At 54.7% G+C, this 19,489-nt stretch overlaps 1 protein-coding gene across 1 annotated transcript in view; it reads left to right on the top strand.

Annotated features, from left to right (window-relative positions):
• Window positions 1-7,301: 7,301 nt before the first annotated feature.
• Window positions 7,302-19,489, top strand: part of NSD1 (nuclear receptor binding SET domain protein 1) — a gene marked incomplete at its 5' end in the record, with an annotated part of 60,114 nt that continues 47,926 nt past the window's right edge. Inside the window, one exon of the mRNA XM_083871637.1 lies at window positions 7,302-7,928. Coding sequence (XP_083727763.1) covers window positions 7,302-7,928 — 627 coding nt within the window. The remainder of the gene's footprint in view (window positions 7,929-19,489) is intronic.

Raw genomic sequence — 19,489 nt, forward strand, 5'->3', positions numbered from 1 at the left:
CTGTTAAAACGAGCCCCCCATTCCTGCAGGGCAGGCGGAGGCAGACAGCCCACTGGCAGGTGTGAAACCTGCCTGTCCCGGCAGCCTGCCTGCCTGGGAAGGATCCCAGCTGTCCAGTAATGTGCCAGAACCAATGCATTTCGCACAGCCCTGAATAGGGCATTCACACGCTGAAGGGCAAATTGCCCAAGCTGCCCACAGGAGCTGCCCAGATCCTGGCCAGGACTGAGACTAAACATGGGAAGGGGCTGTGCTCAGCTTGCCCCCACCTCACTTCAGGCTGGGGCCTCCATGCTGAGGGCAGCACAGAGGGCAAGGCAGTTCTTGCTCTCCCTGCACTGCCCTTTCCCTGGAAAATGGGGCCATAGCCAATTTCACAGGGTGAGGCATAGGTGGGTTTGCTAATCTTAATACCAAAGGGGCGGAGGGGGGCAGAAGGGGACATTGTGAGCAGGGACCTGCCATCCCCTGCCAAATCTTCGGTCACCCCCCACACACTTAAAAGGCTTGCCACAGGTGCAGGCAGTGCCTGCTACCCACAGCCCAACAACCCACACCAGTGCAGCCCAGGGATACTTTCAGGGTCCTGGCAGTGCCCAGCACTGTGCCCACCTGCCTGCCACAGCTTGGGGGGATGGCCCTCAGCCCATCCCCAGGCACTACTGCATCCCCCAGTGAACCCCCAAAAGCTGCAGCAGTGGGTACATGGGCTGTGCCCGAGCCAGCTCTGCCAGGCACAGGGCAGCCGAGGCCATGGCTGGGCAGGGAAGCATCCCGGGGCACCCCACAGCCCCACGACAACTGGAGGCAGTTTTTATTGTTTAACATTCCTGGTATTTTCTGTCAGGGCTGAACCAATTGTCCTTAATCCGCCAGGCTCTGCTGGCCAAACAAGTGTGGCTGAGCCACCAGCATCCTGTCCGCACGAACAGACCCCTTTTGTGAGGGGGATTTAGCGTGTAGCCCAGTAAATCCTGCTGGCTTCCTGAGGCAGCGTTCCCACACCCCCACCACCACAACCCCCCCCTTGCTGCCTGCTCCCCGTCCCTGAGCCCAGGCACAGATCCCTGCCTAGCCATGCCCTCGGGCATCCTGTCTGCCCAAGTTCTGGGGCCATGTACCTGCTGCCCCTCCAGAATTTGCCCACTCCAGGGCTGCAGATTCCCCTTGAATAATTCTGGGATATGTCTGTGAGCCCCTATGGGATGTGGGGTGTTGGTGGGGCTGAGAAGCTTCACAGTCACCCCACTATGGTGCTGGTCCTTCATGGGATGCTGGGGTCCCTGGAGGGGAGTACTGTGGTTCTGGAGGGATGGTGAAGTCCTGGAGCAAATGCTGTGATCCCCAGGGGAATGCTGGGCCGTAGGGAAGGTGGTTCTGGTCTGGGGTGGGGGGTATGTGGGGAAGATGCTGAGTCCCGGGGGAGCTGCTATAGTCCTTGGGGGAATGCTGAGTGCTGATGAATATGGTTCTGGTCCTGGGAGGAATGCCGAGCCCTGGGGGAGACAGGACCCCAGGGGCCAGGACACCAGCTGGTTCCTCATTCCAGCTCCGGGATGTGGCTCTGAGCCCCTGCCCAGAGATGCCTTCGCTTAACGACTCTGTTGTTTGGCCGGGAGCTGATGTTGTCTTTTCCCCACAAAACAAAGGCGACAGGATTTTATCTCTGGGGAGAATCTGGTTTCTGTGAGATGCAGAATGCCTCTGCCCCCGGGCAGGAGAGGATGAGGCTGGCTGGGCGGAAAGGCACCAGGCTGCTGTCTGCCCCACTGGTAGGAGGAGCTGGCACTGCCCCTTTGGCTGCTCCTGCCTGCCATTGCCCCTGTTCCACGACCTGCCTGTCATTGTCCCATGCCTGTGCCCCATGTGCCCAGGCAGCGCAGGGGCATCGAAGGAGGGAAGAGCCCTCATGAGCCAGCGGGCAGAGAAAAGGGGCCCATGAGCACCCACACATCAGAGCAGAGGCCAAGGCAGGGCCCCATCTCTCCTGTGGAAGAATCCAAACACTGGATCCCGCCACAGTTCCTGTGTCCAGGGACACCTCACACAGTGATGCAGGCACACACAGAGATGTAGGCATGTGCCCAACCCCCACATCCTTACAGAAGTACCTGCACACACACATCTATGTGTGCACACTCGCACCACTCTGCACACACACCTCAGGCAACCCTCCAGGAACATCCCCCCCATGTGCCTACATCCTCTTCCAGACAAGCACACACACTACAATCCCCCATAAAACCCCCATGCACCCTCATACACCCCCATGCACCTGCTTACACAGACACACATGTACACACCACCATCCCTATTCACACACACACACACATACACCCTGCACCTCCCATCACGCCCCCCTCTTCCCCCAGCGGCAGACCCGAGGCTCCAGCGCCACTGTGGACCCCCAATCCCAGCCGGACAGGCCAGGCTGGGGGTGCCAGCGAGGGGGATGGTCCCGTACTGAGAACCCCCCGCCAGCAGCCCCCCGCCCGCCGCCCAGAGCCGCCGGTGCTGCGGGAAGCCGCGGACTCTCAGCCCCATCTCCCGGCCGGCGGGAGCAGCTGCGCGGGGCGGGCAGCACGGAGCGGGCGAGCAGCTCCCCCGCCGCACACCGCCCGCGTTTGTGCTGGTGACAGTGGCCGTGGCGGCAGGACAGGCACGGGACTGTGTTGGAAGGATGACAAACGCGACGGGGGAAACTGGTCTGCGGCATGGGGATGTATCCTGGCTCTGCTCTCCATCACCCGCACCGATGGATGGGGCTGGGAGTGGGGCAGGGCAGGGGACTGGGCTGCAGAGCTGTGCTGTGTCCCAGTGCGTATCCCGTTTGTATCCTTCCGGGGAACACGACCAGTGTGGGGAGGGCACCCTATGGACACTCGAGCCTAGTGAATCTGGCTCTGTCTTGGGTGGATGGATCAAAGCCCAGCGTGAGCTCAGCCTCGTTGCCCAGGGCTGGGAGCTCTGTGCACCGCCTAAGATGGGGATGGGGGGCAACCTGCGGGCTGGGGAAGCAGGGCGGTCCCCGAGAGCAGCTGCAGGACCCAGACAGGCATCCCGGGCCTCGGTCCCTCGGGATTATCCCCGTGCTGCCCATGGCCGCTGCAGAGATCGGCCTCCAGGTGACAGTGCAGCGGTAGCTCCTCCGCGCCGGGCGGATTTGCTCGGCAGTGATGCCTCCTGTCCCCTGCAGCAGCTCTGGCAGCGCTCCTGCCCGCACCCACCGCCCTTGTGTGTCCCTGGGCTGACCCCCGCAAGGTTTCGGGGAGCCATGGAAGCACCGGGGCGGGGGACTGGGAGGTGAGGGGCCTGGGAAGCAGAGGTCGCTCCGGCAGGAGGAGCAGCCCCGGCAGCAGGGACAGCGGGCCGGTGCAGCGGCGCCTGCGGGCACGGAGCCGGGCTGAGCCGCACCCGCCGCTCGCCCCTGCTCCCGCCGCTCCATCCCTGCGGTTTCCAGCCACGCAAGCCGCTTCCTGGGGGAAAGGGGGCCCCCGGCAAACCCTCCGGGCAGGATGCTCTCCGCTCCTCTCCTCCTCTGCTTCCTTCCTCTCTCCCTTGGCCGGGCCAGCCCTCCCCCTGCCCGCCGCGACTCCTTAACCCTTTCGCCCACGCTCCCGGCCCTCATCCAACCCCACGGCCACGGCTTCCAGCCACCGCCCCCGGCCCTTTGTGCAGGATCCCGGCGCTGCCCCCCGGGGTCCGCGCTCTCCCTGGGCCCCGCCTCGCCGAACGTCCCCGGCCGGAGGTGACTCGCACCAGCCCATCCTGCCCACGGCTCCCGCGGGACCCGCGTGGGTCACAGCTCCCTCCACGCCGGGTCCGGGGCTCCCTGCCGGCCGGCCGGGACTCCCTCATCTCCCTCGGGGGGAGCGCGCGGGAGCCCCCGGTGCGGGGCCGCGGTTCCTTCGGCATCCCGGCGGGGAGCGGCCATGGCGGGAGCGGGGACGCGCATTCATTCCCGCCGGGCGTGGAGACACCGGGCCGTTCCCGCGGGGGCACCGGGCCGTTCCCGCGGGGGCACCGGGCCGTTCCCGCGGGGGCACCGTGCGATCTGTGCGCGGGCCCCGGGGCCTGCAGAGGGAGCCCGCAGTGCCGGGCGGTGCCGCGGCCACCGGCCTGACCGGCCTTGGGAGCCCCGGCGTGCACCGGGAGCGGGGCTGGGCTGGGCTGGGGGCGAGCACGACGATCGCGGGGTGGGGGGCTGGGGGCGAACCCCGCGGTGGGGAGGCCGCGGCCGCCCGCGCTCCTCAATACAGCCCGCAGACAAAGCCCCGCGGCGGGAGGGGCGGACACGCTGCCCGCCGTGCCGCACATCCGGGCCGGAGCGGGAGGCAGTGGCCGGGATGCCATTTCCCTGCTCCTCGGCCGGAAGAGAAGGGCCGGAGCAGGGCCTTTCCTGCGGGCGCTGGCCATGGCACGGGCAGAGGTGACACAGCAGAGGGGAAGTGCGTCTGAGGCCATCCCGCCACCACTGCCCTGCTCCTCCCTGCACCAGTAACCACATCTCTGCACGGTCCCACTGGGGCAGCGGCATGTGGAAGTGCCTCGGGGTGCGCAGAGCTGCCTGGGCATCGCTGCCCAAAGAGTACAGCCCCTGCACAGCAGTGTCCCGTCGGGATGTGCTGTGCCATGTGCCCGTGGACAGGGGCAAACCAGGCTGGGACGTGTCCTGGCGGTGCCCTGGCTATCCCCGCTCAGCCCAAGAGAGGAGGCACTTCATCAGGAGGGCAGCTGGCGAGGATCATTGTCCAGGACACAGCTCCCCTGCTTGGAACAGCCCCAAACATCTCCCCAGGTCTCTCACTGGGTCTCAGACACCACAGACTCTGCAAAGACACCAGGCGTTCCTGCTCTGCACACGCCCTGCCCGCCCCTGGGGGGGTATAAATAAACCACTAGCTTTATTTTGGGAACGTGGCAGAAACGTGCGTGGCAGGTTGCTCCAATGAGAAAGGAGGAAAGTTGGCTGCTGGGCCCTCTCCCAGGTGTGCCAGGCTGCAGGAGCTACCAGTGAACCCGGGAGAGATAGACAATGTATTTTCCCCCACTCAGGTGTAAACCAAGCGACCTAGGCAGACTGGGTGATGCCCCAGCTCTGCGAAGGTGGGGAGAACTCAGTGGATAGTGGAACTCAGTGCCAACTTCATTCAGCACTGGGGCACAGCATGGCCTCGGCTCCCACATGTCACCATGTGGGCACGTGAGCACGGAGGGAAAGGGCCTAAAATAGGTCAGATGCCACTAGCTGAGCCCTGGGCTGGGACCTCGGAGGTACAAATATGTCACGAGCAAAACTTCCTGCCGAGCCACCCCACCCTCTGTGAGTGTGCTGGAGTGGCATGAGCTGAACATGGCAGTCTCTCTCTGGTGTCACCAGTGGGGTGACAACGGGTTGGGGACCTTGGTGTGGCTCCTCAGGAGCAGATGCTGGGAGAAATGGTTGCTCCATCACCAGCCACAGACAGAGCAGAGGGAGTGCTTGGGCAAGCCAGGTGCCCTCACCGGGGCTGCCAAGGTGCACAGGCAGGGAGGCGGCGAGTCCTCAGTGCCCCGCTGAGGTGCCAGCCCGCAGCCGCTCCAGCACAGCGTTTCAGCGGGGGAAAAGCTGCGCCTGCGGGACAGCGAGGCCCGGGCAGCGGGCGCTCCCCGCCTGGGTGTGCAGAGCGGCTGCTCCGGGGCTCAGCCCCGCGGGGGGAGCGCGGCGCCAGCACGGCCGGGGGCTCCCGCACGGCCGGCCCGGGGTGCGGGGAGAAACAAAGGGCAGCGGCGGGCGGGGGGAGCGGGTCCGCCCGGGCAGCGCCGAGTCGAGCCCCGCGGCGGCACCCCGGGGGGCGGCAGCGCGGCCCTGCCCCCCGCGCGGCCCGGGCAGCACCGCCCCGGTGCCACATCCCCGCGCTGCCCCGGCTGCCCCCCGCCCCGTGCCTGCCCAGCCGTGCCGGTGCGGCGGCGGCGCGGCGCGGCGCCCGGACCCGTGCGGCTGGCGGCGGAGACCCCGGCCCGCAGCGGAGGTAGCGACGGAGCCGCCGCCCTCCGCGGGCCGGTTGCGGGGGGCGGCGGTGGCGGCCCGTCCCGGCGGAACGGGCGGGCGCGGGGCCGGTGCGCGCCGCTCGGCGGCGGGAGGGAGGGCGGGCGGGAGCGCGGCCGTCCGGGAGCGGCGGAGCCCGGCGAGGACAGTCAGGCCGCGGGCACCCGGCACCGCTCCCCGGCGGGCGAGGCTCGGCAAGGCTCGCACGGCTCTGTACGGCGGCCCCGCGGAGGGCGACGGCCCGGCCCGCCGGTGCGCGGGAGGGCGGTGGGGGAGCGCGGCGGGGGCGCCGGGCCGGCCCGCGGGGCGCGGCGGACAATGGCAGGGGGTAACCCGAGCCCAGCGGGGGCGGGCGGCGACCCGCGCCTCCGGCTCCGCTGACCGCCCGGGGGCACCGGCGCCGGGAGCGGCGGTACCGAGCGGTGCAGGGGGGCCGCCGCCGCCGCCCGGGTGCCCCGCCGGGGCGCAGGGCCTGGCCGACTCCATTTTGTTGGCGCCCGCTCCGCCGCCGTTCGCAGGCCCGCGGCCTGCCCGGCGTGAGGGGAGGGGGGGGCGCGCGGGGCGGGAGCGGCGGGGGAGACACTGCGGGGTCGCCCCGTCCCGGCCGGTGCCCCCTCCGCCGCCGCCTACGACGGAGGTGCGGGCGGCGGCCCCGAGGCCGCGGTGCCGGTGGGGGATGCGGGGAGCGGGGCAGGCCGGGCCGGGCCGGGCCGGGGCGCGCCGGGGGGGGGCAGCACTGAGCGCCCCCTCCCCACCTCCCCCCCCCCGCCATGTGAGGGGGGGGTGTTTGTGGGGGGGGGCAGGAGGGGGGGGCCAGGCCCTCGCGGGCGCGCGCGCGCTGATTGGCCGCGGCCACCGAACCCGGGAGCGGGGGCGCGCGCGCGCCCTCGCGGGATGGCGGCGGCGGCGTCGGGCGCGCGCATGCGGGGGAGGGAGGAGAAGGGAGGCGGTGGAGCGGCGGCGGCGGGGCCTGGCCGGGCCGGGTCGGCGCGTCTCCCCATCCGCCCGCTCCGGGGGCAGGCGCCCAGCCGCCCGCGGCACCCGCAGGTGAGCGGCGGCCCTGCGGCAGCGCCCGGCGGGGCGAGAGACCCCGGCGCCGGCCGTGCCGAGCCGAGCCGGGGTGGCCGGGCCGCGGCCTGGGGCCTGTAGTGCGGCGGTGGCGGAGCGGGGCCGGCGGAGCCCAACGCGGCCCCCGGGTGCGGCTGCCATTTTGCGGTGCAGGCCGGGCTGACCCCATTGTGCTGTGCCCGCAGGTGGATGCCCGCCGCCCGGCATGGAGCAGGCCTGCGAAGTGAGCCGCCGCAGCTGCCTCGTCCCCTTCGGCACCTCGCTGTCGGCCGCCGAGCCCAAGGGCGGCCCCTTCGGCGAGGCCCGCGGCCCCGAGCCGCCCGCCATGCAGCTGGCGGCCGCCAAGCCCGGCTACGGCCAGGACCCGTCGTCCTGCTACATCCCGCTGCGCCGGCTGCAGGACTTGGCTTCCATGATCAACGCCGAGTACCTCGGCGGGGCCGCCGACGGCGGTGAGGCCCTGCCCGACCCTGGCTCGCCGGGGCCCCGCCTGCCCGCGGCGCAGGATCCCGGGTCCGAGGTGCCCTGCGGGGCCCGGGCCTTCCCCCTGCTCCTGCGGGACGGCGCAGAGGAGGCGCCGGAGGAGGAGGAGGAGGAGGGCGCCGAGACTCCGGAGGAGGAGGAGGAGGAAGAGGACGACGACGACGACTACGAGGAAGAGGAGGAGGACGACGACGACGAGGAGGAGGAGGCGGCGGCGACAGAGCCCAGCCCGCGGAGCCGCGGCCGCTCCGCTCCTCAGCGGGGCCCCGACAGCCGCCTGCAGCCGGCCGAGCCCGTGCCGGACGGCGGCCCCGGGGAGCAGCCGGAATCCTCGGCCGCCCTGCAACTCGTAAGCACCGTCGGGGCTCGGGCGGGGGGGCCGTGGCCGCTGCCATTTTGCGGTGCGGCAGGGCCGGGCCGGGCCGGGCCGGGCGCGCTGTTCCCCGGCCCCGGCGGATGGGAGCCATCTTACCGAGCCGGGGCCGGCCGGGCTGTCACCGCGCTCCCCGCGCACCTGTGTCCCGGCCCGGCCGCCCGCGCTCCCCCCCCCCCGCTGCTTTTTATCCCGTCAGGAATAAGAGGCATCATCCTTCTGCCCAGCAACTCGCTGCGGAGTTCGGTGGAGTTTTTTTTCGCCGTTGGAAGGGTTTGTTGTTTTTTTTTTTTTTTGAGCGCAGTGCAGATGAGGAGGGCAGGAGGGAGCGTTCCCATCTCCTGCGGCTCCGGCTGAACGCTGTCAGAGGCTCTTTGTCTGGCCAGGCCTGAGGTTCCTGAGCTCAGAGACCTTGGCGGTGGCCGGGAACAGGCCGTGTCATGGCCTGACAGACCTCACGGGCAGCAAGAAAACCTGGCCTCTTATTCAGGCTGACTTCTTTTTTTCTTTTTTCTTTTTTTTTTAATTTTTCTCTACACTCACAAATTTCTTTAATTATAATATAATTAATAGGAAGCAAAACTGATGGAACTGTAAGAGTTCTGAAAGGAGATAGATGCATTTAGTAATCTCTCTGTGTTTGCTTTTGAATCCAAGTATAAGAGATGTTTCTCAGTGTAACCTTTTATGTATATTTCTTGTAGTTTTCAGTTGTTTGTTTGGTTTTTTTGTCTATTTCTTCAATGTGTTTTTCAACATCAAGGTTCCTTGCTGGAGGATATTCTAGGCTTTAAGTATTGATGCAGGGTTTGAAGATTAGCTCCTTTGACAGGACTAATACCGAATCTTGCTCTCTAATTTCAGTAGAGCCACCGATGCCGGACAGATCGTTGTGGTGCGTGCAGGGCTTGGGAGGCAGGACTGTGTCCTTTGGGAACACTCGGTGTTCCTGCTGCCTGCTCTGGGAGGGGGGGAGCACTTGTCACACAGTGCCCCCGGAAGGGGCGATTTCAGGAAGATGCTGACAGCAGATTAATTTGTTCGTGGAACAGCTCAGGCTTGTAGATACTCTTCGGCTTTTCTTGGGAAGAATCCTTTGGTCTCAGTTGGTGAAAGGCTGCTGTGGGTCTGAGGTTTGTACGTCTCTTAGCTTTGTTTTGCAGAGGAAAGCGGGGATCTCTCGCAGACATGTGCTCGGTGATGCAGTTGTGGGAGGGTCTCACTTTGTAAACAGAAGCTCGCAGAGGTACTTTCACAACAGTTGCCTTTACAACTGTGCTCCACAGAACTGCAGCTGGTACAGTGACAAAACCATCCTAGTGACGGAGCCTGTTATTTGAATATACAACGAGGGTTGACTTTTCAGTAAAACTGCCTTACCTGTGTGCTGTATTAGCCTTGCTGGGTTGTTCTGGTGACTTGAAAGCACAGCTGCATTCTTAAAAAAAATGCAAAGAAGAAAAGCATTTTTTTGGCAGCCTAGGGTCCTGCTTTCCGTAAGTCTTGCATTCTTTAGTCAGTAAGTAAATGCATGTTGTCTTAGTGGTCCTTCATTTTAGCCCCAGTGTTTGTGGAATGAGAGAAGTCAGGGATTTTCCTCTGTGCCAAGTTACTGCTGAGACAATTCAAGTCTTTTAATGGTTGAACATGACATAGTAAATAGAAATAATCAAGTTTGCTCTTCACGTCATGTATTCGTTTAGGCATTTAATTCCAGTTTCATCTGTTTGGTAACTGGAATCAACTTTTTTTTTTTTTTTTTTTTTTTTTTTTTTTTTTTTTTTTTTTTTTTTTTTTTTGAGGACCTGCTAAAACTTAAAACAAAAACACACCCCCAAAAAAGCATCACGAGTCCCTGTGAGTTCTGCACAGCTGTTTGTCATAGCTGGGCTACTCTTACAGTTATCAGCTTTATGCTGCCTGTTGATGGGGCTCCTCCACCTCACAGCAAGACTGTCTCAGAGCTTTCAGTTTTGAAGTTCATGGCTCTGAGTGTGCCACTGCTGCTCAGACTTCCTGTTTTGCCAGGAGGGAAGTGTGTGTGTGTATTTCAGGTGTCTGTGTCTGCCCCTTGCAGGATTTGAATTTTTTGATATGTCAAGAGTACTTGCAGCAGAGGGCCAGAATTTGGTTTAGTGTTAAGTGGGATGCAAAGTCCACCATTTAAATAATGCCTCTGGGCAGGAGGGGTGGTGGCAGGTATTGTTTTGCACAGAGATTTGTTAATAGTCCTGGCACCTGCTTCTCTCAAACATTGCCCCAAACAGGGGAGGTTGCTCAGGTACCATTCAGTTGTAAAGAGAGATGTGCATATTCCGAAGTAAAGCTATTTTAAGTGCCAACTTAATCTTCCCTCGAGGGTGTCTGAAGTTGCCAGCAGCTCCTGACAGATTTTTTTGGGGTTTTGTGGGGAAGGAAATTATAGCATCACTTCTTGGGTCTTGTTCTCCCGAGGTGATGATACAGTGACTGCGAGCAGCTACTGGACTGCTGCCTCGTGCAGATGTTGGGCTATGGCCATTTAAATTTAAATGGGTGGTTGTTCTTTAATGTCTCTGCTCTTTACTGATGTGAGTTTGTCTCTAGTGCTTTCCTGGCATTTCCAAGTTGCAGAGGCCCTGGACAGCATTTGGAGGGAGAAGTGAGTCCAGACTCAGGTGCTGGGGAGGGTGGATAAAGCCACAGAAGGTCTGAGTGCCATAGATCCTGCTTGAATTTAGATGCTGAGGCATTGAGCTGGTGGATTTGTTTCTTGCAGAACTGTCATGTGGAAATTTTGCTTTGCTAATGTGACTTTTGATACCTTAATACTTCAGTTTGTTGGCTTGTAGTTTTTTAGTTACTATGCACAAAGTATGTTTGAGTAATTTGATTTGCAGAGTTGAGCATTTGAGGAAGCAGAGAGTTCTTGGATTCAGGTACATCTGGGGCACTGCTGCTGTGTGTACATTTTGCATTCACAAGCTGTTTTCTCCATGGGACCCTGATGGTTTCAGACTTCATGATGTGCAGAGGCTTGCATGAGGCTCAATGTTGCTTTTCATTATTATTTCCTTATTGTCCTTTTTCCACAATGCTGGAATGTAGTGTTTGGGTAATGGGAGTGAGGAACTGGGGTGCAGGGAAATCTAGAGCCAGATGTTTTATCCCTAAGAATGGCAGGGGGCTGGGTGTGAGGAACGAGTGAGGCATGTGTGTAAGGCTCCTGGAAGGTTTTTGCTTTTCCAGAATCACACTGTTTGCTCTATGCTAGAAGAACTGAAGGCCAGCAAAATCCTCTCTAGAATTAATCCATTATTAACTTGGGTTCTGTTCTTTTCTGCAGCTGTGGGAGGGTGCTCTTACTATAAAGTGTTGGTGTTGCCTTTGTGAGAGTTACTCTGGGGCTTGGTTTATTAACTGATGTGTCTGGTGCCATTTCTCTCTCTGCTAAAAATAAAATGAAGGAACTAAAGCCACGTGATCCTCACTACTCCTGTAAACATTTCTGAAGGAATCTCCTACTACAGACTGTTGATCCGAAGTGTAACTAACTACTGATAACATCAGTATATCCCTGAGATACAGTAGATTTGGCAGTGGTTTGTATTAGCAGGGAACATAAATTTCCTTGGTCAATTGACATCTTCCTCGTGAGGAGATGAATTCTGTTTGGCTGTCAGTGATTCCTGCAAGCATCATTCTCCCACTCTGTGCACCTGGAGAGAACAGGGTCTGTGTGCTGCTGTGCCCATGCCTCTGATCTCGCACACATCCCCCTTTGCCACTAGGATTTACACTGGAAAATGGTATTATTTCACAGAAAAGAGCATGTAGCTGGATCTTGCCTTGCTGCGCAGCCTGATGGCACCCACCAGGCCTTGTACTGAAGGGCATTCCTGTTTCAAATAGCTCTAGACTTGCCTATAAAGGACTTCAGCTGTGGTGGATGTCCAGAAGAAATTTCCACAGTGAGGGCCGTGTCCTGGCCTCTGTTATTGCTTGACCATAACTGTTTGATGTCCTTAATGACTTCATGCTCTCACAGTGTGATGATGCTGCATTGCCACTTGGTCGTGGTGGAGGTGTGAATGGGTGGTGGGTGTTAAGAGCTGTCACAGGAGGACCTGCTGTGTGTGAGGGTGTGAGAGCAGCTCATTCTGTGGGTTTTGAACAGTCTGTGGGATCCAGAGCTCTCCTGCACAGCAGGTTGAATCCTGGAAACGTTTTATCATAGCATTTGGCTGAGATTGCCCTTCTTCTCCTTGTTTCATTGTATTTGTTCTCTGATTGCTGATTAGGTGTGAAATATCTGTTTGTCTACTTTGTGTTACAGGAAATGACTTGGTTTCTCTAGAAAATACCTGGTATGCCGTGTGAAATTTGAATGACTGATGCTTTTGCGGTTCATGTTCTGAAGCTGAACCTGTCTGTTTGCAAATAGCAAAACCAGTGGTATTTTCTTGCAGATTGGACGGTTTTGAAAGTGATGTTTTACTGGATGTAGTGACAGAAACCTCTGTGTAGTTTCTGCTTTCTAATTTTAAAACTCTAATTTTAAAACTTGAACAGGAGAGAAGTTGTTCAGGCAATGTCCTGGTTAATATACTTTTTGCAGTTTTAAGTCTGGCAATAGTAGCAATTAAATTGGCTTTTGCAGGTGTTTTTTTGGGCTGGATGCTGTCTCTCAGACCCTGCTAAATGACTATGTGTTGATGTTTTCTTTTGGAAGAGTGTATCTCCCACAACTTGAACCCTTTTTTCCTGACAAGTCTTAGGTTGTTGAGGGTAAAGTTTACAGGTTTTACTGTTACAATTTCTTATCAAGCTTTGATAGCATGCAAGATAGTGGCTCAGTCTGAGTCTATACCAGTAACCTTTGATCTCAGAGAAGCATATTCTGCATGAAGTCAGGGACTTGTTCATTGCCTCTTGCAATGTATGATCTTCTTGTTGCACCTTATTACACCCTTGATCTCAGAAGTGGGGTTAAACTGTGTGATGTGCAACAATTTTATTTTTTTTTTTTAATTTCCCCAACTGAACAAATCTGTAGCTCTCTCAAGTGGTGAGCTCTGAATATGGTCAACAAGCTACTTGATCCCCAAGAAAAAAGCAGTGTTCTCTGAGATATAATTGAGATGGTATTTCATAAAAATATATTTGTAACTCAGGAATCAGTGTTATGGATGATGATCAATTTTCAGTGCAGTTGCTTGGAATATAGTTCTGCTTTTTCTTGCCTGTGACTGACAGCTTATATATAGTAACTTTGATTGCTTTTCAATTATTTGATCTGGCGTTTAGAAAGGTAAAGGGAACAGAAACATCGGAAAGAAGAAATCTTAGCAGGCAGGGGGTTGTCCTGGGAGTTAAAAAACTCAACAGTTTAGGTGAATGCCACTTTTAATACCAAAAAACTATGACCTATGTTTTGTTCTGTCTGCACAGAGTCATCTGGTGCAGAATGGTAACAGGAGGGAATTTGGCTTGGCTGCAGAGATATGGTACCACGCTGGGGAAAATGTGAGGTGGAAGGTTTGGAGTCCCACTGGTTCAGTCCTGGGCAGGAGCACAGGCATTGCTTGGGCTGATCTGAGGGCAAGATGCTGTCCATGTGTTGGAGCAGGTGCCAGCTGAATTACTCTGTTCTTGTTAAATTAGAAATCTAGTTCCAGTGTGGCTGCTGACAGTGGCTCTGCAGCAGTGATTAAATGTGCGACAGAGATAAAGGTGGCCTGGGTGTCCATCCATCTCTTTTGTGCCCAAAAAGCATTGATGAAGCCAGGAGGAATTTCAGCAGAGTGTCTTGCCTCTACTGAAGGATGGTAAAGCACTTGTTAAAATTGACATGCTGACTCTTTGTGGTTATCATTAAGATTTATCTCACACAGTTCTTTGGAAAAATGGCCAAGAGAAGATGGGAGAAGAGTCACCTTGTGTATCACTTCTTTCCCTCTCAAGGACAGGCTGTTCCTGGCTGGGTGCCTTCACTGCTGTCTCTAGCACAGCTGGAGCAGAAGGGTTGTGCTAAGTTGTCCCAGCTCATTGCCTGGACTGGTTGTAGCCTTGGCAATGCCAGAACTGCACAATCCACAGGTGAATGAGTGGCTTTTCCAGCAGCATTCCCTGCTGTCTCTGTGGGGTTCTGGGTGAGGAGCAAGGCTGCAGGTGGAAGGGGCACCACATGAGTGGCATCAGGGGAGTGTTTTGGGAGCACTGTTGGTGGCTGATCACAGGGAAAGGGCAGCACATCTCTAGTCCTGGAGGCTTTCCTCTGTGTTTTCCCATCCTCCTCCTCATGGAGTAGGCCACTGGGATAGGAAAGGTTGGCAAGAAAAGCTTTGAGCAAGTTCTTGATAGGGAATTTGTTCTGTTTGTTAGGTGCAGTAATTGGGACAGCAGTGGATGCTGCTGGAGATAGCACATCCCACTGCTGAGCTCTTCAGGAAAAAAACAGTTTTATAGTGAAGTAACTGTACAGTAAAATAGCTGAGTAATTTGTTTTAACTTTCTGACAGTCATCAGAAATAATGCACTGGTGCGTGTGAGACACCAGAAGTGTTGAGTTGGGTGGAGCAGTTCAAGTGTTGCATCCAAGCCAGAGGATGGAATGCGTTTTGGTGTGATGTTCTTTAGGAAAAAGTGAACAGTGAACTTCCTGCACAGTACTATCTCAGCACACTGCAAACTGGCAGCTTCTTTTTCAGCTCCTGTAGTGCTTGGAGTGTGCAGTGAGACTCTCACTCTCAGCCCTGCTTGGAGCTTCCATGTTCCACTTGTTTTGGAGGAGTGTGTTCATGACTTTCCCTCCCACTGTTGGTGGAAAGATAGAAACCTGCTGTTGCCTAACACAAGAGCAGAGTGGCTATCACCCTTTTAATAGTTCCTCCCCTTGCACTGATGTTACTTTGTTGTTTGGTTTTCCCAAGCACCTGTTCAGACTTCCTACTGTTCTGGCTAATGTGGTGACTGCCCGCAGATTTCTTAAATAACAGCAGTAAAACAAGTCAGATTCCTCTTGATTCTAGTTGGCTGTCCTCTCACAGTATGTTCTCAGTGTTTAGGAAGCTGGATTCATCACAGAAAGGTCTGTAAGCCTCTTGGAAGCATAAGTTTGTGGTACCTGGTGCCTGAAGCATGAACCTTCCTCAGATCATGGCTTTGAGTGTGAATATCAATAAATAAATAAGCTTAAAATAAATTTATTGCCCTGCTAGCGTTCAGAAATTCAAATTTCAATTTTAGTAGGAATTCAGAAAAAGCAGTCTAAGTTTTAAGTGCAAATTAAAACTTAATTTTGTATGAATAGAAATTTTGTTTCCTTTTGGAAAAAGGGTGTTGTAGGGTAGGGGGACTTACATGCTGAATGCCACTTCATTTTCAGGAGGTTGGTGTTTTGTGTAAGAGGCATCTTGTTATTTGGACTAACAAAGTGGGATTATCCCTTCCTTTCCTGTGAGTAAATAAAAACTTCTGCAAAAAATGAGATTCGTAAACCCCCCTCCCTTAAATGTTTGTTGCTTTTAAAGAATCCCATGGACTTAAAAAAAAAACAAACCAAACAACATCAACAAGCAACAATGCAGTTAATTTAATTCAACCCAAACTCACAATTTTATCTGTTGAGGTTCTAGTACTGTACTCTTTGCACTGTACATGCTGTTCTCTAGTTCTACTTAATTCTGGTTACAGCTTAAGCTGTAAAGAATAGAGCATACATTCTAACATTCTATACATATATAAATGAGAATAGCCAAGTTTCATTTTGCATAGTTTGAATCTGTTTTTCATTTCATGGATTTAGAAACTTAATGTCTGAAAAATGAGCACTGTGTTTATCTGATGTCTTGCCTTGTGAGCAATTTGATAATACATAGAGGAGCACAAAAGTAAGGCTGAAAAGGGGACAAATCTGATGACCTGGTTTCAGTTAGTGGTTTTTTTGCTTGTTCTCTGACATAAGAAGATATTTGTGGGTAATTGTTCTTTGTGAGAATTTGCAAAGTTTTGGTAATGCCAGCAATTCCTTGCTCACTGGAACAATTAGTGCTGATTAAAAGAGCCAGATTTAAAGAGAATGTGGTTTATCATTTAAAATGTGTGCAGATAAGCAAGTATGAGAGTGTGTCCTCTGCTTCAGGCTCCTGGAATTAGTCTGAAATCTTCTGTGTATTAGTGGATTTCTCTCCACTGGGGATCTGGGCGAGATCATACCCCTTCTCTTCTCTCCCACTTCTCCTGCCTCCCTCAGACCTTGCTGTCAGGTGGGTAGTCAGGATGCTGAAATGCCAAAGCTTTCTCTTGTGCTGCTCTTCCATCCAATCCATAAGGAAAACTGTTTCCACTGAGTGAAACAGGGATGCTGTTAGTTATCTTGGAGACTGAAGCTTGGTGTTGTCTTGTCAGTACATTCTTTGTTTAAAATCTGTATGTGGATAACTCCTCAACTTGATAGAAATGCTTCAGGATGTAGGGATTACTCAAAGTAGTCCAGTCTGCTTTCTTGATTTTAACCTTTCAGGGTAGTTCATATGGACCCTGAAAAACTTCAGTACCCTGGAAAATGGTACTAAAAACTGGTCAAAGACAACAAATACCCACAAGCATGTTGATAACAGAAGTTTGGTCTGTATCATAATCTCTGCTGTATTTTTTGCTAGTGAATATTTAATTAGTGAGTATTTAACACTTCTGGATGATAATGGTCCCAGATAAGAGGTGGTATACTTTTTCAGACATGAATGTAGGTCAGACTCCTCTTTGCTTTTTTGCTGCAGTGCTGAAGCTGAAGGAAGAGTGGAGCAGTTGGGATGATGGGCATGCCCCCAGCAGTACAGGCTGCCCATGGGTTTCCAGCAGGCTTCTCCAGCTGCTCTGTTTGATTTAAAGCTTGCCATAAAGTGCCACTGTGATCATTACTCTGGTTTCTTCAGATATGCCATTGCGTGCTGTGGTTAAGGTGAGGGTTTTGTCCATATGGGCTCCAGTTGGGCCTTCTCCTTTCCCTGTGCAGGGATTTCTGTAAGTTCTGTCTCAGTGAGTGCAGGGTCAGCATTGCAGCCTCTCTCTGTACAGGCTTACAGCCCCTGTGCTTGGTAATGGTACTTTGTGTGGAGGAAACTTCAGTCATCTCTGTTCAGTTTCAAAAATTTCTTAAGCTATCAAGTACATACAATTTAATTTTCTCTCAATTTTCTTTTTTTTTTTTTTAATTTATTTTGGTGGGTGTGGGTTTGGGTTTTTTTTGTTTGTTTGTTTGTTGTTGGGTTGTTTTTTTTTTTCTCCAACTGGTTTCGTTTTAATTTCAGAAAAACTTCTTTAAAACATGAATCTTTGCTTATGAAAATTATAATTTCTGCCTTCCATTGCAAGCAGTTACAAAATTTGCTTTGTTGTTGTTCTTAGTCTCTTCTCCTTTTTACCTTTCCATGCAGCATTCCCAAGCAAAAGTTATTTCCCAATTCCTCTCTTTCCTTCCCTCTGTCTGTTCATTTCTCAGTGCACAAGTGTTGGGGCTGAGGGAAGTGATGAACCACGGATCACTCAGACTTCTTTCCATTCTCCCTTCATTAAGAGCAGTACAGAGGCAGGAGTTGACCTTTTAACTATCTGTCAGCAGCAGTCACTGTATGGGAATTGCATCCATTGCTGCTTCATTTCTATGACCAGACTTAAAGGGTCTGGATCCCCTGGGACAGGAGCTGTATGGACAGAGGGATAATCCTAAATGGTGAGGTTAAAACTACTCTGCATTGTTTTAAACTCTGCCAACTCAGTGAGATTGTGCTGTAGCTGGAGGGAAGTCCCATCTCCTGAAGGCTCTTGGGGTAGCTTTAGCAATGCCCTTCCAGGCTTGTTCTGGGAGTATTTTAATAGGGAGAACTTACCCCAGTTGGTGCCTCTCCTTTGTGAGGGCAGAGGGTGAATAACCTGTTCCACCGAAATGGCAGGAGCTGGGAGTGGCCTGTCCTAGGCACAGGGTACCTGTGACACCAGCTTTGTGCTAGTTGTGGAAGTGGATAATTTCTTTGTAGAATCACAGAATGGTTTGGGTTCAAAGTGGCCTTAAAGACAATGTAGTTCCAAGCCCTGCCATGGACAGGGACACCTTTTGTAGATGAGATTGCTCAGAGCTCCATCCAGCCGGACCTTGCACATTTCCAGGGATCCAGGGGCAGCCATGGCATCTCTGAGCAACCTATACCAAGGCCTCACTACTTTCACAGGGAAGAATTTTTTCCTCACATTTAATCTAAACCTACTCACAGATTGTGGCCATTCCCCTTGTTCTGTCACTCTGTGTCCTTGTAAGAAGTCCCTCTCCAGCAGACTTTGGCCCAGGCCATCCAGGTGCCTTCAAATGTCATCTTTCCCTCAAGTTTGTTTTGGTAGGTTTTTTTTATGGTAAAAAAGCTGTTGATTTTCAGCCAGATCAGCCATATCTGGCTTTGGTGGCTCATAAGAGTTAAATGGACTTCTTGCCATCTCATAATATTAGGAAAAAAATTAATGATCACAAAACTTAAAGGAAAAAAAAGGTGGTGGTGGGGGCAGGCTGTGGATTGATCCTCAGCAAGCTTCCAGTTCTAATAAGAAATAGGTGTTGGGAACAACTTTAACCTGGGCATAGATGGAATGTAGGGAGAAGCACGAGAATTGCTGACCTGGGAATGAGAAGAGAGCCCTGGAAGTTTATGGGGCAGAGTTGTTGCTGTTTCTGCCCCTGGCAGTGATGTTTGGGCCGGCTCATGCGTGGGGTGTGGCAGCTACCAGTGTGGTGAGATCTGCTCAGGAGATATCCCTATCCCAGGCTGCTGCTGCAGGGCCCTGGGCAGGGATCTGCTGTGCACTCAGAGGAAAAGGTTATTAGTGTCATTGTTTACACTGTATTGGTTAATTACCCTTTGGATGTGGCTGCCTCCTTTATTTTCATCCTTGGCTTTAATTCTGTCCAGTTTGTGCCTGAAACAGGCTTGGCAGGATCTACCTCCATTATTTTGGGGGGGGTCAGTGGGTTCTTCCTTTTTTTCATGGTCCTTACACACAGTCTCTTTTGCTGCCCCAGCCTTTCTGCAAAACATGTTCCGTCTCTGGCTTCATTGGGTAACATTGTTTACAATTAAGTCAGGAATAAACTGTAATAGAGCTTTCTTGGCCGAGTATTTCCTCAATGTCTTTCCAAAGCAGGTCTGAATTGGAAGTGTGCAGGGCTACAATGGCTGCAGATCAGTGCTTGGTGTCTCTTTGGGTATATGAAGTTGCAAATCCGAAATTGCCTGTAACAGCAGACATATCTCTGCCCCTTTGTGTGCAGCTCAGCCTTGCTGTGGCTCTGCCAAGGTGGTCACATCCCTGGTCACGCTGCTGGAGCACGTGGGGTGTCTGCAGCTGCATCTCCAGCTGCACTGGAGGGGCTGCTGCTGCTCTGATTTTTATTCAGAGATGTCCAGTGCTGCAGGAAAGGTCCACCCTGTGGCTGTCAGCATTGTCTGTGTTTGTGGGCTTCTACTTTGTGCCACTTCTTCCAGCAAGATGAATGGATTGAACAACAGCTT

The sequence above is a fragment of the Zosterops lateralis genome (assembly GCF_965231275.1).
Source record: "Zosterops lateralis genome assembly, chromosome: 14".
In the NCBI taxonomy this organism is placed as follows: domain Eukaryota; kingdom Metazoa; phylum Chordata; class Aves; order Passeriformes; family Zosteropidae; genus Zosterops; species Zosterops lateralis.